The following is a 20,055-nucleotide window of genomic DNA, read 5'->3' as shown; positions in this document are numbered from 1 at the left end:
AAGTAATAATATTTGCATTTTAGAATGAAGGCTTTGGCAGTATGAGGAGGGTAAATAAGAGGCTTAAGAGCCTGAAGGGAGAAACACCAATGATGCAATTATCCAGCAAGAGATAATGAGAAGTTGAAGTAAGGGAATGATGGTAGGGATGGAATATAAAAAAGCTGTACCCCATCTGACATCTTCATTGGGGAAACCCACCCCCAATATTTCAACGTAGGTTCTTTCTATTTTCCATAAGTGTCGGCCAACTGAGAAATAAAGAGAGACAGTATAAAGAGATGAATTTTACAGCTGGGCTGCTGAGGGTGACATCACATATTGGTAGGACCGTGATGCCCACCTGAGTCTCAGACCAGCAAGTTTTTATTAAGGGTTTCAAAAGAGGAAGGAGTGTAAGAACAGGGAGTAGGTACAAAGATCACATGCTTCAAAAGGCAAAAAGCAGAACTACTAGTAAGGGCCTAACGAAGATCACATCCTTTTGAGGGAACAGGACAAAAGGCAAAAGCAGAACTACTGTTAAGGGTCCAACAAAGATCACAAGGCAAAGGGCAAAAGCAGAACTGCTGATAAGGGTCTATGTTCAGTGGTGCATGTATTGTCTTGATAAATATCTTAAATAACAGAAAACAGGGTTCAAGAGCAGAGAACTGGTCTGACCACAAATTTACCAGGGCAGAGTTTTTCCCCACCCTAGTAAGCCTGAAGGTACTGCAGGAGACCAGGGCATATCACAGTCCTTATCTCAACTGCATAAGACAGACATTCCTAGAGCGGCCATTTATAGACCTCCCCCCAGGAATGCATTCCTTTCCCAGGGTACTGATATTAATATTCCTTGCTAGGAAAAGAATTTAGCAATATCTCTCCTACTTGCACATCCATTTATGGCTCTCTGCAAGAAGAAAAATATGGTTCTTTTTGCCTGACCCCTCAGGCAGGCAGACCTTATGGATGTCTTCCCTTGTTCCCTAAAAATCGCTGTTATTCTGTTCTTTTTCAAGGTGCACTGATTTCATATTGTTCAAACACATATGTTTTACAATCAATTTGTACAGTTAACACAATTATCACAGTGGTCCTGAGGTGATGTACCTCCTTAGCTTACGAAGATAACAGGATTAAGAGATTAAAGACAGGCATAAGAAATTATAAAAGTACTATTTGGGAACTTATAAAGGTCCATGAAATCTTCACAATTTTTGTTCCTCTGCCGTGGCTCCAGCCGGTCCCTCTTTTCAGGGTCCCTGACTTCCCACAACACATCTTTGATTCCTATTACAGAAACAAACTTCCCAGAAGAAGCCTTGCCTTTTTATTTCTAATTTTGGCTATGAATTCCTTGCTATGACCCATTTGCCCCATTCTAACTACTTCCAGTGGTAGAGGGAAAAGAACAAGACAGTAATATAATGTAGAGATGAGCTCACTGTGGTAATAATAAGCACTTATGTAGTACCTTCATATACATGATCTGTCTTAATGTTCATAACAAAGCTGTGAGTTTGGTGTTCTTATCTCTCTTTGGTCAACGAAAGACTGAGGCCTAGGGAATTGGAAGTGACATGCCAAGATGACAGAACAATAAAGTGGCAGAGTTGGGTTAAATCCTGGGTTATTTTAATGACAAATGACAGACCAATAACTGATTCCTCAATAAAACAATGGAAGTCAGAAAGAGTAGAATTGTATATTCAGAATGCTGACAGAAAATAACCATCAACCTAGAATTGGATACTCAGGAAAATCATCTTTCAAGAATTAAAATATAGAAATAAAATAATTTCCAGATACATGGAAAATGAATTTAACATCTATCTACACTTTCTAAAGGAAGTTCTAAAGGATGTACTTCAGAAAGAAAAATTACTTCAGAAGGAGAGTCTAAGAAGAAGTGATGGGCAAAGAAAATGTAAACACATAGTTGAATCTAAGCAAACATCACATGAAATAACACCAGACAACAAAAGTATGTAAGATGAAAGGTGGATGACAAAGAATTCTAAGGTCTCTCTTTGCAGTTAGGATATCAATTAATAGAGTTGACATAATTCAAGACTTTAATATAAGTACGCAAGGTAAAGTTTCAAGGATAAGTGTATAACTTCTAATCCAGCCGAAGGAAAAAATGGGCTAACGGGAAAATACAGATTAAATGAACAAAAACCTAATACCATAATGAGCATTAAAAAAAAAAAAAAAAAGAAAAGAAAACACTAAAGTAACAAAATATAAATAAATTAATATATATCAATAGTAGCAATGAAAGTAAATATACTTTCTGATGAAAAGCCAGAGATTGTTGGAAGACACATACCCACAAATTTAAAAAATGAAAAAGCCAGAGATTGGTTGGAAAAAAAGTGCCATTTACATGAGATGCACCAAAAACATTAAGGATGGTGAGGGGTTGCAAATAAAAAGATGGAAAAGATACACCATATAAATGCCAACAAAAAGAAAGGTGGTATACCTATATTAGTGGTATACCTACATTTTGTATTAAATTAGACTTTAATACAAAAAGCATTATCATTGACCAAAAACAGTCACTACAAAATAATAAAAATTGTGTTCCCCAGGAAAATAGTTATTCAAACCTTTATGTGTAATAAATAGCTTCAAAGTATGTAAGTCAGAAATTGAAGAAACTGGTAAATCCACTACCATATTGTGAAATTTTAGCTCAATTATTTGTAGATCAAGCAAATGAAAATTTAGGAAAGACAAGGCAACTAATAAACAAAACAACTAATAAACTTGATCTAAGGGCAATTATATACATACATAATTGGTCATTTACACATATATATAAAACCTTCAATTATTTTGTATTACATGTTTTCCTCCAGAACTCATGAAATTTTTATAAAGAATGACAAGGTTAAGTGGGCCTGTAATCCTAGCACTTTGGGAGGCCAAGGCAGGAGAATCACTTGAGCCCAGGAGTTCAAGACCAGCCTGAGCAACGTAGTGGACCCTGTCTCTACAAAAATCACAAAAAAATTAGCCAGGTGTGATGGCATGCACCTGTGGTTGCAGCTGCTTGGGAGGCTGAGGTGGGAGGATCACAAGCCCAGGAGGTTGAGGTTGAGGCTGCAGTGAACCATGACCATGACACTGCAGTACAGCCTGGGTGACAGAGTGACACCCTGTCTCAAAAAAAAAAAAAAAAAGCTATAAAGCAAGTTTAAAAAAAAAAAAATCCAAAGATTTTGTATCATACAGTTTATTCCCTGACCAAAATGGCAATTATGTTAGAAATTAATTCTAAAAAAGACAACTAAAACAACAACTAAAAAAATGTATAACACTTCTATATAATACGTGGATAAAAGAATAAATAATAGAAAATTATAAAAATACTTAAACAAGAGTGAAAGTTCTATGAATCAAAATCTATGAATGTAATGAAACTAGTACATAATTAACAGAAGTTTATGTCACTAAATATTACTATTAGAAAAAGAGAAAGGGCCAAGTACAGTGGCTCATGCCTGTAATCCTAGCACTTTGGGAGGCTGAGGTGGGCAGATCACTTGAGGTCAGGAGTTTGAGACCAGCCTGGCCAATGTGGGAAAACCCCGTGTCTACTAAAAATACAAAAATTAGCTGGGTGTGGTGGTGCACACCTGTAGTCCCAGCTACTCGGGAGGCTGAGGTGGGAGGATTTATTGAATCTGGGCGGTAGAGGTTGCAGTGAGCCAAGGTTGTACCAGTGCACTCCAGCCTGGGCAAAAAAGCAAGACTCCATCACAAAAACAAAACAAAACAAACAAACAAAAAAACAGAAACAAAAACGAAAAAAAGGAAAAGAGAAAGGCTGAAAATTAATGAGTAAAATGACTTTTAAGAAGTTAAAAGAACTGGAGCCGGGTGCAGTGGCTCATGCCTGTAATCCCAGCACTTTGGGAGGCCAAGGCAGGCAGATCACGAGGTCATGAGTTCAAGACCAGCCTGGCCAATATGGGGAAACCCCATCTCTACTAAAAATACAAAAATTAGCCAGGTGTGGTGGCAGGTGCCTGTAATCCCAGCTACTCAGGAGGCTGAGGCAGGAGAATTGCTTGAACCTGGGAGGCAGAGGTTGTGATGAGCCGAGACCACACCACTCTATTCCAGCCTGGGCAACAGAATGAGACTCCGTCTCAAAAAAAATAAATAAATAAATAAATAAATTTGGAATATAAATCCAAAGAAAGAGACATTATATATTAAAGCAGAAATTTTAAAATTACAAAACAAAGTTGACTATTTTAAAAACTGATAAAATGACAAGACTGATCAAGAAAAAAAGGTGCAAATAAACAATATTAGAGAACAGCACATAAGTATAGACGCAACAGAGATTTGTTTTAAAGCAGGGGAATACTCTGTACAACTTTCTGCCAATTAACTTGAAAATTTAGATGACATATACAAATTTATTGAAAAATACCACTTAGCAAAACTGACTCTAGAAGAAATAAACCCATTTTCTTCAACAAATAGATTGCATGAAAAAAAAAAAAAAGATGGTAGTAATCTGGATCTTGGTTGAAACAAACTGTGAAAACTTTAAGACTTTAGGACATAAATGAGACAATTAAAAACGTGATTAAAAGAACTGGAAGGAGGAGTATCATAATATTAATAGAAAGCCCTATTTGTACTATCACTATTAAATTTAACTGAACTAATAGTTAGGAGGAGAGTGAGGCAGGAAGGTGGTCCAGAGGGTGTTACTGGCCGAACGTACCAAGTTTTCTAGGAGCAGACCATTCTGAATTCATATAAACTCTCCCAGGTAATATGAAAAAGACATGTACCTCTCCAGTTCATTTTATAAGGCTAGTATGATCTTGATGCTAAAACCAAAGACAACTTGGGGAAGAAAAATTATAGGTAGACTTTATTTATAATTTAGATGCACCAGTCTCAGTCAAAATATTTACAACCAAATTCAACAATGTTTGTAAAATACAACACATTGTAACCAAGTTGGGATTGAAGATCAATTTAAAATTGGAAAAATATGCTGATGTATCAAAAACCTAAGATCACACCAATAGATGCAGAAAAAGGTTTTTTGGGGAAAAAAAGTCCATTTATGATGAAACAAAATCAAGCAAACCTAGGGATAAAACTGCCTTAGTGTTACTAATGGTATATTAGTCCATTTTCACACTGCTATAAAGAACTACCTGAAACTAGGTAATTTATAAAGAAAAGAGATTTAATTGACTCACAGTTCTGCATGACTGGGGAGGCCTCAGAAAACTTATAATCATAGCAGAAGGCAAAGGAGAAGCAAGGCATGTACTTACATGGTGGTAGGAGAGAGAGAGAGGAGGTGGGGGCAAGGTAGGGGGATTGCCACACACTTTTAAACAATCAGATCTGGTGAGAACACACTACCACAAGAACAGCAAGGGATTTCCCCATGATCCAATCACCTCCTACCTGGTCCCTCCCCTGACACTTGGGAATTACAACTTGACATGAGATTTGGGTAAGGACACAGAGCCAAACCATAACAAATGGCATCTCAAAAATTCAACAGCAAACTTCATTTCTTTTTTCGGCCCTACTGGGAGTCAAGCAAACATCATGTTTAGTAGTAAAATATTAGGCTCCTTCCTTTTAAGATTATTAACCAGATAAGAATGCCCACTATTATGGCTTTTTTAAAAGAGATGGTAGAAGTCCTACCAGAGTCTACAAGAAAGAAAAAAGACATAAGATAGGACAGGCAAAAACAACACCTTAGTTATGATGTCACCTTAATGATGTGACTGCCTACATAGAAAACCCAAAAGGAACCTTTAGACATATTATTGAAAATACCGTTTCAATGAAATTCCAATCAAATGCATACCACGACTTTTTAAAGGATCCTGACATACTGATTCTCAAATTTATATGAAAGACCAAAAGGGCAGGAATAACTTACAAATGAATGAGGTGGAGCCTACTTGTCCTATATAAATCCAGAATTACTATAAAGCTCAAGTAAGATCATGTGAAACTGAGATGGTGACAGACAAATAGACTACTCAGAACCCAGAGACAGATTTTCTATGGCAGATTCGTGGGAAAAGAGGAACTCCCATTTATGGCCCTGGAATGATGGGTTAACTATGAGGAAAAAATGAAATTAAATTTCTATCTTACACCATACACAAAAAAACATTTCAAGATGATTTAAAGACTTAAGTGTTTCACACCATATACAAAAATTAACTCAAAATGGATCAGAGACCTAAATGTAAGACCTGAAAGTGTGTATAAAACTCTTAGAATAAAACTTAGATGTAATTTGTCATGACTTTGGATTAGCCCATTTTTTTTCTGTGTTATGATACCAAAAGCCCAAGCAGCTAAAGAAAAAATTAGATAAATCGAACTTCAATTTAATTAAAATTAAAAACTTTTGTGCTTCAGAGACTATTTTATCTTTATTTTTGTTTATACCAAATTTATTAGCAAGAAGATACCATGAAGAAAGTGGGAGGACAAACCACAGAATGGGAGAAAATATTTTAAAATCATATATGTGGGCCAGGTGTGGTAGCTCATCCCTGTATTCCTGGCATTTTGGGAGGCCAGGGCAGGAGAATCCCTTGGGGCTAGGAGTTTGAGACCAGCCTGAGCACCATAGAGAGACCCCTGTCTCTACAAAAAATTTTAAACAATAAAAAAAAAAATAGATAGATAAATCTTTTATATGGTAAGAGTCTAGGATCCAGAATATACAAAGAACTCTTAAAAGTTAAGCAAAAGCCTGGGCACATGGGTCATTTGGGCCCAGAAGTTCAAGACTAGCCTGGGCAACATAGTAAGACCCTGCCTCTACAAAAAATAATAAATTGGCCAGGCATGTTAGCATGTGCCTATCTTCCCAGCTACTTGGGAGGCTGCGGCAGGAAGACGGCTTGAGCATGAGCCCACAAGCTGGAAGCTGCAGTGAGCTATGATTGCGACACTGCACTCCAGCCTGGACGACAGAGCAAGACCACCCTGTCTCAAAAAAAAAAAAAAAGTTATAAACAAAAAGACACAAGCGAAGGATTTAAATAGACATTTCTGCAAAGAAGATAAATGGCCAATAAGCACATGAAAAGTTGCTCAGTGTCATTAATTATTAAGGGAATGCAAATCAAAATCACCACGAAATACTACTTCTCATCCACCAGGATGGCTGTAATAAAAAAGACAGGCAATAACCACTGTTGGTAAGGATATGAAGAAACCAGAACCTTCATACACTGTGCTAGTGCAAATGTAATGTTGCAGCCCCTTTTGAAAATATTCTGGCAGTTCCTCAAAAAGTTAAGCATAGTATTACCATGTAACCTAAATAGCAGTTCTACTCCTAGATATTCACCGAAGAGAAATGAAAACATGTCCCCACACAAGCTTGTACATGAATGTTCATGGTAGCATTATTCATGATCCAAAAAGTGGAAACAACACAAATGTCAAAATTAGATCAAGTTATAACTTTAAGAGTTCATTGTGCGTACAAGACAGTTTGCAAACTGGAGAGACCTCAAACTGGAAAATGGCATGAAGTCTCAATTTTAAAAAAAATTTAAATTTGTATAAATAGAAACAGGGTCTTGCTATGTTAACAGCCCAGGCTGGTCTTGAACTCCTGGCCTCAAGCAATATTCTTGTTTTGGCCTCCAAAATTGCTGAGATTACAGGCATGAGCCACCTAGCCCAGCCAGGTCTCATTTTATAGCAATTACAGCACAGTTTATAGAGCATACAGGAAGCAACATTGTAACTTTTTTCATGACTGGCTGTCATTTTTTTAAAGACATGTTGAGCTGTTTAAGCTGATTTATCATAGCTGGTTAGTTTAATTTCATAAAATCATACTGATACAGACAAAAAGCTTACCTTTATGTTTTGTTTATCTTTAGGGTTAGGGGAAATCAGGATGGATTAAGTTTTAGTTACATTGGGTGGTTTGGCCTTGAGAGATCTAAACTGTGGCTCTATTTTTATTTGTTTATTGAGACAGGAGACGGGGTCTCACTCTGTTACCCAGGCTGGAGTGCAGTGATGTGATCACGGCTCACGGCAACCTTGACCTCCTGGGGCTCACACAATCCTCCCACCTCTGCCTCCCGAGTAGCTGAGACTATAGGCACATGCCACCATGCCTTGCTGATTTTCATATTTTTGGTAGAGACAGGGTTTCGCCATGTTGCTCAGGCTGGTCTCCAACTCCTGGGCTCAAGTGATTCTCCCGCCTCAGCCTCCCAAACTGCTGAGATTACAGGTGTGAGCCACCATGCCTGGCCTACTTTTATTTTTATTTTTAACAATGTCTATCAACTGATATGTATATAAACAAAAAATAAAGTATATCCATACAATGAAGTATTGTTCAGCCATGAAAAACAATGAAGTACTGATACGATACATGCTGTAATATAGATGAACCTTGAGAACGTAAGTGAAAGAAGCTAACTGAAGAAGCCAGTCACAAGAGACCACATATTGTATCATTCCAGGTATATGAAATGTCTAGAATAGGCAGATTTATGGAGACAGTGTAGATTAGTGGTTGTCAAGGGCTGGGGGGGTACATTCAGAATGGGAAGTGATTGCTAATGGGTGTGAGGTTTATTCTGGCGAGGGGTGATGTAAATGTTCTGGAATTAGATAGTGGTAATAGTTGCAGAACTTTGAATATACCAAAAATCACTAAATTTTACACTTTTAAAGGGTGAATTTAAGGTATGTGATTGCTATCTCAATTTTTAAAATTGCAAAAGAAAAGACATGTGAAGGAAATATAACAGACTACCTTTAGGACCTTTGGATTGTAAAGTATTTCTTTTTCCTTTTTTTATTTTTGGAGACAGGGTCTTGCTCTGTCACATAGGCTGGAGTGCAGTGGCACAATTATGGCTCACTGTAGCTTCAATCACCCAAGCTCAAGCAATCCTCCCACCTCAGCCTCCAGAGTAGCTGAGACTACAGGCATGTGCCACCACGCCTAGCTAATTATTGTACTTTTTGTAGAGATGGCATCTTGCCATGCTGCCCAGGCTGGTCTTGAACTCCTGGACTCAAGCAATCCACTTGCTTCGGCCTCCCAGAGTGTTGGGATTACAGGCATCAGCTACTGCATCAGGTGGGATGTATTTCTCAAGACATAAAAAGCACTAATTATAAATAAAAGATAAATACTTTTGGCCTGTGAACGGTGGCTCAAGCCTGAAATTCCAGCATTTTGGGAGGCCAAGGTGGGAGGATCGCTTGATCCCACAAGTTTGAGACCAGCCTGGGCAGCATCGTGAGACCCCGTCTCTACAAAACAATTTTTAAAAAAACTTAGTTGCATGTGGTGGTGTGCACCTGTAGTCTCAGCTACTAGGAAGGCAGAGGCAAGAGGACTGCTGGAGTCCACGAGTTCAAGGCTGTAGTGAGCTGTAATTATGACTCTGCATTCCAGTCTGGGTGACAGAGTGAAGCCTTGCCTTAAAAAAAGACAAGATGAATATATTTTAACTACATTAAAATTAAGAACTCTGTGCATCAAAGGACGCTTTCAAAAAAGCAGGCAAAGACATGTCACAAACTGGAAGAAAGTATTAGCAACACCTGTAAATTTAAAGGATTAGAAAAATCCAGAATATATAAGGAACTCCTAAACTAATCGACAAGAAAAAGATACATTATAGAGGGAAAATGGGCAAAAGCATGGACAAGCATTTTATTTTATTTTAAATTTTTTTCTTTTTTACATAAACCACACTTCCTTTGTTGATGCATTCATCAATAGACACTTAGGTTGTTCGCATATCCTAGCTATTGTGAATAATGCTACAGATACCTTTACAAGTTATTGATTTCATTTCCCTTGGGTTTATGCTCACAGAGGAATTGCTGAATCATATGGTAGTTCTATTTTTAATTTCTTGAGGAACTTCTATTTTCACAAGCAAAAAATAAAGAATACACACAATGAAGTATTGTTCAGCCATGAAACTGTACCAGTTTACAAGTATTGCCACCAACAGTGTACATACAAGGGTTTCATTTTCCCTATACCCTTGCCAACATTTGTTATTTGTCTTCTTGATGAGTCATCCAATATATTAATACTATATTTATATAGACTCTTTCATCATGCAAAGTAGTATCAAGATATTTGAATTCCTTTGATCCTCAAAATATCCCTGAAAGTATATTGAAGATGGTAGGGAAGGTATTATCAATGTCAGTCTCATCTTGTACATAAGAAAACTGAAACTTGCCCATGATAGGCAAAAAAGAGGCAGATCTATATATAATTCAAACTCTTAATGAATCACTACAAATACAAACTATCCATATTAAACAAAATATATATCGATATTATATACAATACATACAAGTCTATATTAACATTGTTGACTAAGCATATATTGAAACAGTTTCTAAATAAGTAATGACATTTAAATACTTAAGCTATGAAAAGTCCTCAAAATTCATAAATAGTTGAACTACAGTAGCTCAGGCAAGCACATGTTGGTACATTTTGGGGTAATGGTCAATGCAGGGGCTGACTCTAGGCTACATTTATCTCCTGACCACTTAGAATTCAGAAGGTCATCCTCAGATTTTTCTACACCAGTCAAGTCACACTCAGGAGCCAAACAAGTACTTTAAGACCTTCATTAATTAGCATGTTGTGTTTTGGTAAACTTCACTCTTTCTGGAGAATTCCATTGAATAGAGCAGGGTGTCAATTTAATGAAGCCACAGTCATGTTCTTTTTTTTTTTTTTTTTTGAGACAGGGTCTTGCCCTGTTGTCTAGGCTGGAGTGCAGTGATGCAATCATAACTCACTGCAGCCTCGAGCTCCAGAGCTCAAGTGATCCTCTTGCCTCAGTCTCTTAGGACTACAGGCACGCGCCACCACCCCCAGCTAATTTTTTGTAGAGATGGGGTTTTGCCATGTTGCCTAAACTGGTCACAAACTCCTGAGCTCACGCGATCCTCCCACCTTGGCCTTCCAAAGTGCTGGGATTACAGAGCCACCGTACCAGTCCCACAGTCATTTTCTTAAGGATAAATTGTTTTATCTTATTCCGTCCCACATTTATAGAAAGTAACATAGACAACCCATCTTTGAAATATCAACAATTGAGCAAGCACTCTAAGAATGGCTAATAAACATGTAGAAACATGCTCAACTTTATTAATAATCAGAGAAATTCAAATTAAGATGACAACACCATTTTATAATTACTAAATTGGGGGAAGATTTTAAATCTGACAATATCACATGAGGAACAATAAACATACAGCAGCTAGGCATGTAGTTTGTACAATCACACTGGAAAGCAATTTCATATTATCTAGAGTAAACTTGAAGATAAACATAATCCCCGTTTCAACAATTCAATTTTTAGGTATTTATCCTGAGCTTACTAATCAAAGTGTAGTTGGCTAACCAATAGCATTTGTATCACCTGGAGCTTGTTAGAAATGCAGAATGTCAGGTCTACCCACATTTACTGAATTAGAATCTGCATGTTAACAAGATACCCAGTTGCTATGAATGCTCATTTATGTCTGAGAAGCACTGTGCTAAAGAAACTCTAGAACATGCACCAGGAGAAATGATCAAGAATGTTCATAACAGCACTGATGGTAATAGCAAAGAACTAGAAACAGCACAAATATCCACTCAGCAGAGAATGGATAAATAAATCATGTCGGAAACACTAGTTACAGAAAGATATATATAGTTTGATACCATTTTTATGAGACTCAAAAACAAGCAAAAGTAAATAATATGTTGCTAGGCATCCATCCATATATGTATATGTGATCAATTCTAGAAGAAACGAGGGAATGATAAACACAATTCAAGGTAACGCTTATGGAGGGGAGAGGTAAAGGAAGGAGCAGACAGTGATCTTCACTAACAGGAAAGATTCTATTTCTTTTTTTGTAGTTTAGAATGTATTTTATTTTTAGACAACCTACATGATGTGTTTTTCCGTAGGTTCTATTTCTTAAAGTTGAGTGGTAGGTTCAAGAGTTTTTGTTATATTATTATGTGATGTATGTATTTGTTTTGTTTTGTTTTGAGATGGAGTCTTGCTCTGTTGCCCAGGCTGGAGTGCAGTGGCACAATCTCAGCTCACCGCAACCTCCTCTGCCTCCCACATTCAAGAAATTCTCCTGCGTCAGCCTCCCAATTAGCTAGGACGACAGGCATGTGCCACCATTCCTGGCTAATTTTTGTATTTTTAGTAGAGACGGGGTTTCACTATGTTGGCCAGGCTGGCCTTGAACGCCTGACCTCGTCACCCACCTCCGCCTCCCAACGTGCTGGGATTACAGGCATGAGCCACCGTGCCCAGCCTTATGTATTTTTTTTTATTCATATGTTCATTATTCTTCCATGTAACACAGTTTTAACAGCTTTATTATGGTATACTTTACATACCATAAAATTCACTAGTCTTAAGTGTATACTTCAAAGATTTTTGAATTATGCAATCATTGCCACAAACTGGCAAGAGGAAACTTTCATCACCACACACACAAAAAATCTCTCTTGCCTCTGCAATCACTACCCCTTCCACCTCTAGCCCCAGGCTAATTTGTTTTCTAATTCTAACCTTATTAATTAATAATACTAATATAATCTTATGTAATTAATATAAACTAAAACTATCTGTTTTTCATCTCTATAAATCAACATTTTCTGGACATTTAATTGAAATGGAATCATGTAATACGTGACTTTTTGTGCTTGCATTCTTTTACTTAGCATAATATTTTTTTCACATTCATCCATGTCATAGCAATTATTGCTAATTCAGTCATTTTTAAGGATGAATAATATTTCAGTATATGGATGTACCACATTTTGTTTATTCACCTGTTACTGGACATCTGGGCTATTTCTAGAATAGCTATTATGCTGTTATGATTATTCCTATACAAGTCTTTGTGTGAACACTGTTGTCATTTCTCTTACATAGCTATCCAGGAGTGGAATTGGTGGGTCATAACTGGTCATTTTTAAATTTAAAAAAAGAGAAGAAATGGGGTCTTTGTTGCTTTCAAACTCGAATAAAAGAATTAACTAGGGAATAGATGGTGTATTTCTTTCCAGATGCTGGAATGAAAGATAAGGACACATACTGAATATAGAAGCAAGAATCCATTGAGATAAAAAGACGGTAAAGGAAAATAAACTAGTTATCTTCTGAGGAGCAGGTATAGTTAAAAAGGAAATCAGGAGGAAGAAAGTTGTACAGCAGCACCTTGGAAGGGAGATGATTCACTTCAAAGGTACAACTGCCACTGCTTTTTATACAAACACATGCTTGTGGGATTATCAAATACATTGATAATATCTATAAACATTTTCAAGGAAATGTAAAAACTTGAAATTCTTTTGACTAGTCTAGATTTTCTGATAAAGATAACTATTTAGGCCGGGCCCAGTGACTCATGCCTGTAATCCTAGGACTTTGGGAGGCTGAGATGGGAAGATCGCTGCTTGAGACCAGGACTTTGAGACCAGCCTGGCAACATCTTGAACTTCTGAGATCCCATCTTGAACTTCTGAGCTGAAGCCATTTGCCTGCCTCAGCCTCCCAAAGTGCTGGAATTATGGGCATGAGCCACTACGCCTGGCCCAAGAGACCCTATCTCTGCCAAACAAACAAACAGAAAAGATAATAAGATTTATTGTTTGTAGTGATTTTGTGTGTGTATGTGTGTAGGTGTGTAATACATAAAATGGCAAATGAGAAGAAAAAGTGTTTGGGTCATATTAAACAATGAAGTTGTGAAATACCTGAGATTTTGTTTCATAACCACTAATCTTCAATGTTGAGGATTTAAAATGTATTTGTTCTAGTTTTTTTCTCTGTAATTCCTTAGACATCTGTGCAGATTTTCATTCCCATGTAAGAAGCAGTAACAGTCTAATGTCATCCTGGACATTTCCAGAAATTGGTTTCCTAGTTGCTCTGAGGAAGATTGCCTTTTAAAAGAAAGTTCTGATCTTTTCTTTACCAGTTCTACTTGACCCGAATTTGACATTTCTTCAAGAGACAAGTAAATCAAGATCATATATCTGTGACATGTATTGCGTATGTTAGTTAGCTGCATCTGACAGCATCTGTAAAAAGAAAGATGGTAACATGTTTATTTTAGACATTAGGTAATGTTCATCTTTCATGAAAAAAATTGATTAGCCAATTTTGGTAATCAAAAACACTAAATGGGAGTAAAAAAAAAAAAAGGCAGTCATTGGAAAGTACTGCTGTATGGACTTGTGAAACAACTAGTTGTCCAGAGCCTTGCTACAACATATAGATATATTCTATTTTCTGTACTTCAGGCGGTTGCATTACAAATGAAGAAGAGGAATGTTTTCTACCTCATCCCTCAGGTCCTACTGCAACATAACTTTCTTGAGGTAAGTACCTTTCCTTTGTGTTTCCTTAACACTCTCTATTTCCCCCATCACATACACTAAAAAGATTATCTTTGGTGCATCCGTATTTACACAGCAGTGTTAAATTTGGGCTGCCCTCTGCCCCGCCTCCATCCCCCAGGCTCTTTTCCCTCCTCGCGGGGTCCCCAACTTTAGGCTTTAGCTCAGGCCCCGCCCTACTCCCTGGTTGGCTGTTGGGTGGGAGGCTCGTTTCTGCCCTCCCTATTGGTCGCCCAGGGGGAGGCGCGTCTCCCATCTTCTGATAGGTCGCGCCGCGGAGAGTCTCTCGGGTTTGCGGCGCAGCTGTCATTTCCGGGGTAAGATGGCTGCAGTCCGTATGCTGAGAACTTGGAGCAGGAATGCGGGGAAGCTGGTAAGCGGGTTTGGGCAGATCTGAGGCCGGGAAGGAGTGATTTGTCCGGAGTCATCCAGGAGTGGTGTGTTTCTTTCTCCTCCGGTGCCAGGCGTCCAGGGCACGCGTGATGGAGAGGTGAAGGGATGCATGCACAATAAAGGGCAGAGAACGGAGCGAGTCGACTAGTCTGGAGTGGAGACCCACTCCCTCCCCTTACCTGGAAGCGCTTCTGCAGCGACTCACCCGTCCTCCTGCTTCATCTGTACACCGAGGCCCAGCTGGCGTTTCATTGAGCCCCTTCCAGATGCCAGGCATTGGTGATAGGCGCTGTGGATCCAGAGATATATTCGTTTAGCATTTATTGCGTACCCACAGTATGCCAAACACTGGTAACACGACCCCTGCCCTCAAGGAATTTACAATGTGTAGAGGAAGAGGCCGTTCAAGTTATAGAATATCACCAGGGGGCCCTGCTTCCGAATAACTGAGCGGCTTGTGTTTCACTCTTTTGGCTTGTACTTCTACGTCCGCACCACATACCATTCCTACCCTTTTGTCACCAAGGCTGTGACCCACCACCGTCTCCCCTGCACTTCCCTCTCTTTCTCCCAGTCTTAGCACCAAGCACCGACACATCCCGGTAATGATATTATTTCACCCTATTTGCTTAGTGTTTCTTCTTCCTGCCCCCTCTCCCTTTCCCTAGATGTTCCTGCCTTGGTGACCCCGATCTTACAAAAACTTTCAAGAGCCTGCTATGTACCAGGTACTGTGTTAGGCACTGGAGATACAAATATGAAATAGACATCATATCTTCCTTCTCAAGAGATTACAACCTTGTGGTGGAGGACAAAGGAGAGGGAGACAGATATTAAGAAATTACAAGCCAGCATGAGAAGTACTGTGATGGAACAAGTGCCTAGAACTACAGGAACACACAGGAGTAGACACCTATGGCAGACTTGGGGGTCAGAGGAGTTCCCAGAGGATACTGTATGACTTGAGATTTAAGAAGGATAAGTAAGAGATAACCAGGAGAAGAGAGCTCTTCTCAGCAACACTTACATATATTGGTCTCTCTTCTTTCTAGAGCTTTCCATTCTTGTTTTCTGTGACACCAGTCTCCCAATATTATTCTTTCTTCATATTTGGCCACTTCATCCTAATATCCTCTTTCCCTACCCACCTTTTAAATATTGCTCTTTCTAAAGGGCTCTGACTTTGGCCCTCTGCACTTTTCCCACTTTCTGGGTTATCCCATCCACTCTTTGGATATAGTTACCATCTATGCTGATGAGTTCAAAAGTTCCCCAGTCTTCCAACCAGGTCTACTCCAAACCCATATATCCTACTGTCCTGGAAATCTCCAGTTTCATATGTATGTGATGTTTTCCAGCTGCAATTAAAAACCCAACCAATAAACAGGAAATTATCCGTGCATACAGAGCATCCCCAATTAGATGTCAGCTCGCGTTCAGTGGCTTACGATTATCAATGTCGTCATTTCCCTAGTAGTTCATTTGTCCTTTTCCTACTGTTTACAAGAGGGCTGCTACAACTTCTTATTTTATGTTCAAGGCAGGAAGGAGGAAGAGGATGAGGTTCCAGTCTCATTGACCAGAACAGTGTTACATGGCCACTGCTAGCACAAGGGAGCTTAGAAACACTTGTGTGTTTTGTTTGTTTGTTTTGTTCTTTTTTTTTTTTTTTTGAGATGGAGTCTCTCTCTGTCACCCAGGCTGGAGTGTAGTGGTGCGATCTTGGCTCACTGCAACCTCCGCCTCCCAGGTTCAAGTGATTCTTCTGCCTCAGCCTCGCAAATAGCTGAGACTACAGGCACATGCCATCATGCCCAGCTAATTTTTGTATTTTTGGTAGAGATGGGGTTTCACTATGTTGGCCAGGCTGGTCTCGAACTCCTGACCTCAAGTGATCCGCCTGCCTTGGCCTCCCAAAGTGCTGGGATTACAGCGTAAGCCATCATGCCCAGCAGAAAAGCTTGTCTTTAGTCTTCTCACAGTGTCTGCCATAAAGCTTCAAAGCAGGTCATACTCCCCAGGCTCTAGAACTGAACCCTCAAACCAGTGTCTCTTAATTTTTGTTTTTGTTTTTGTTTTTTGGGGGAGGAGTCTTGATCTGTTGCCCAGGCTGGAGTGCAGTGGTACAATCTCGGCTTAATGCAACCTCCACCTCCTGGGTTCAAGCGATTCTCCTGCCTCAGCCACCCAAGTAGCTGGGATTACAGGCACGCACCGCCATGCCTGGTTAATTTTTGTAATTTTAGTAGAGACAGGGTTTTGCCATGTTGGCCAGGCTGGTCTTGAATTCCTGACCTCAGGTCATCCTCCCACCTTGGCCTCCCAAAGTGCTGGGATTACAGGCATGAGCCACTGCCCTGGCCCAGTTTCTCTTGATTTGAGCCTGTAATTCTCTCTGAAGAAATGTAGTCATGATTTTTTCACCCTGCCCTCAACTGGAGGTGTCTTGGCCCTTCTTAACTGGATTATATGCCTCCAGTGGTCTTGTCATTTTTCCAACCTATTCTCCATAGTGTAGCCAGAGTGATCTTATAAAGTAAGAGACATTTGATAATGTCATTTTCTTGCTTAAAACTGCCTTCAGCAAAATGTCCAAAATTCAAATGACTATGAGGCAATTTATGATCTGGACTTTTCTAGTCTCTTAGACCTCCTTCCTTACCAAAACCTACCCATCCCACCCCCAACTCTGACACTTCTCCACCCTTATTACACACTAAACTACACTAGAACTCTGTTGAACAACTTGAGTTAATTGCACACACACTGTGCTTTCTCTCTCAACTCCAGACCTTTACTCCAGACCTTTGCACTTATATTTCCTCTGCTTTAAAGACTCTTGCCTTACTCCCCTGTGGCCGCATCGCAACATCCCTCATCCCCTGGGTTACTCCTACTCATCCCTCAGGTCTTACTTCAACATAACTTTCTCCAGCTAGGTTCCCTTAACACACTCTATTTCCTTCATTATAGCACGTGTTATAATCACCTGTTTACCTTTACCTTTCACTGGACTGTGCATTCTATAAGGGAAGAAATTGCATCTGTTTTGTTGTCTGTATAATCCCAAGTGCCTGGCACATTGTAGGTGCTCATAAATATTTTTTAAATGACTCAGTAGAAAAAAGTCAGGCTTTTAAACTTTTGTAAAAAGTTGTAAGCAAAAACAGCTCTTACCCCTGTAGTAAATTATTAAAATAGCTTTATAATGTTGTGTTTTACATTTCCGTAGGACATCATGCATTTGACTCTTGATTACATCATGCCATTTGGAATTTTTCTGTTGTGTCTGTCTTCCTGTAGTAAAGTGTAAGCAATTTGAATTCAGGAACTATATATTGCATCTTATTTAGCTTTGCATTTCCAAGTCCAGTACAATGTCTGACTTTAGGAGTGCTCAACAGCTGCCTATTGAATTATTATTAAATATTTCCTTAATATGCTACTTTGGTGAATGGTTTTATTTCCCTTTATGTTTTTCTGTCCTGATTGTGATATTGAATTATTGATTTTTTATTTTTATGTTTTTTGAGACGGAGTCTCACTCTGTTGCCAGGCTGGAATGCAGTGGCGCAGTATCAGCTCACTGCAACCTCCGCCTCCCGGGTTCAAGCGATTCTCCTGCCTCAGCCTCCTGAGTAGCTGGGTCTACAGGCACATGCCACCACACCCAGCTAATTTTTGTATTTTTAATAGAGATGGGGTTTCACCATGTTGGCCAGGATGGTCTTGATCTCTTGATCTCGTGATCTGCCTGCCTCAGTCTCCCAAAGTGTTGGGATTATGGGTGTGAGCCACTGTGCCTGGCCTAATTTTTTATTTTATTCATTATTATTTTTGAGACAGGTTCTTGCTCTGTTGCCCAGGCTGGAGTGTGGTGGCATGATCTTGGCTCACTGTAGCCTTTACCACCTGGGCTTAAGTGGTCCTCCTTCCTCAGCCTCCCACGTAGCTGGGACTACAGGCATTCACCACCACACCCGGCTAATTATTTTGATTTTTAGTAAACAAGGTCTCACTACGTTGCCCAGAATGGTCTTGAACTCCTGGGCTCAAGTGATCCTTCCACTTTGACCTCCCAAAATGTTGGGATTACGGGCATGAGCCACTACACCTGGCTGAATTATTTTTTAAAATCAAGGAAAGACCTATTTTAGTCAAACAATTGCATTAAGAGTTAGACTACATGTGTAGTTGTTCAACCAGGATATATTTGAGAATGAAAATGGTGTTATTAATAATTGCCTTGAATTACTAGGGGTGAATTGGGTGTCACCTCAGGCAAATTGGTACAGATGGTCCCCATAGAATTAGGTGTCTTTAGTATAGTTTGTACATGAATTTAGAATTGCTTCAAATATAAAATATATAAAACTGGTAATTCTATAAGCATGCCTTTTTAAAATTGGAGGTTTAAATCCTTATGCTTAATTTACTAGTCTAGCTGGGTGTGGTGGCTCACACCTGTAATCCTAGCATTCTGGGAGACTGAGACAGGAGGATTGCTTGAGCCCAGGAGTTTAAGACCATCCTGGGCAAAAAAGTGAGACGCTGTCTTTATTTTATTATTATTTTTTGAGATGGTATTACAGGTGTGAGCCACTGCGCCCAGCCAACCCTGTCTCTGAAGAAAATTTAAAAATATAATTTACTAGTCTAATAGTCTGCTTCTAGAAAAAAAATTTAGAATTCTAGCTTGAAAAATTGTTTTTTCTCCTCTTTCCTGTTGTCTGTTAATCCATCTATTCAGCAACTTCACAGTGCTTTTAGCCTTCTCCTCATAGCCATTCAATTACTATTATATTAATCATATACTGCCTATGGTACTTTTGTTGCTTTTTTTCTTTTTCTACTGTTAATTACCTCAGTCAGGAGCCTGTTGCTTTGCGTCTCAGATACTACACAGTACTCTCCCCTTCAGATGCTATACAGTACTCTCTTCTTCTTACCTGCGGTCTCAGTTACCCATAGTCGACTGCAGTCTGAAAATAGGTGAGCACAGTACAGTAAGATATTTTGAGAGAGAGACCACATTCATAAAACCTTTATTAAAGTATATTATCATAATTTTTCTATTTTATGATGTTAGTTATTACTCTCTTACTGTGTCTGATTTATAAATTAAACTTTATCATAGGTATGTATGTATAGGAAAAACATGGTATATGTAGAATATGTAGGATTCAGTATTCGGGGGGGTCTTG

At 38.9% G+C, this 20,055-nt stretch overlaps 1 protein-coding gene across 1 annotated transcript in view; it reads left to right on the top strand.

Moving 5' to 3' along the window:
• Window positions 1–14,754: 14,754 nt before the first annotated feature.
• The window catches only part of DBT (dihydrolipoamide branched chain transacylase E2), a 54,895-nt gene continuing 49,594 nt past the window's right edge, over window positions 14,755–20,055 (top strand). Inside the window, exon 1 of the mRNA XM_025369663.1 lies at window positions 14,755–14,831. Within this exon, the coding sequence (XP_025225448.1) occupies window positions 14,781–14,831 (51 nt within the window). The 5' untranslated portion in view covers window positions 14,755–14,780. The remainder of the gene's footprint in view (window positions 14,832–20,055) is intronic.

The sequence above is a fragment of the Theropithecus gelada genome, chromosome 1 (assembly GCF_003255815.1).
Source record: "Theropithecus gelada isolate Dixy chromosome 1, Tgel_1.0, whole genome shotgun sequence".
NCBI classification, from domain to species: Eukaryota; Metazoa; Chordata; class Mammalia; order Primates; family Cercopithecidae; genus Theropithecus; species Theropithecus gelada.
Note: the sequence above shows the minus strand (reverse complement) of the source record. Positions and strands in the feature narration are given on the sequence as shown.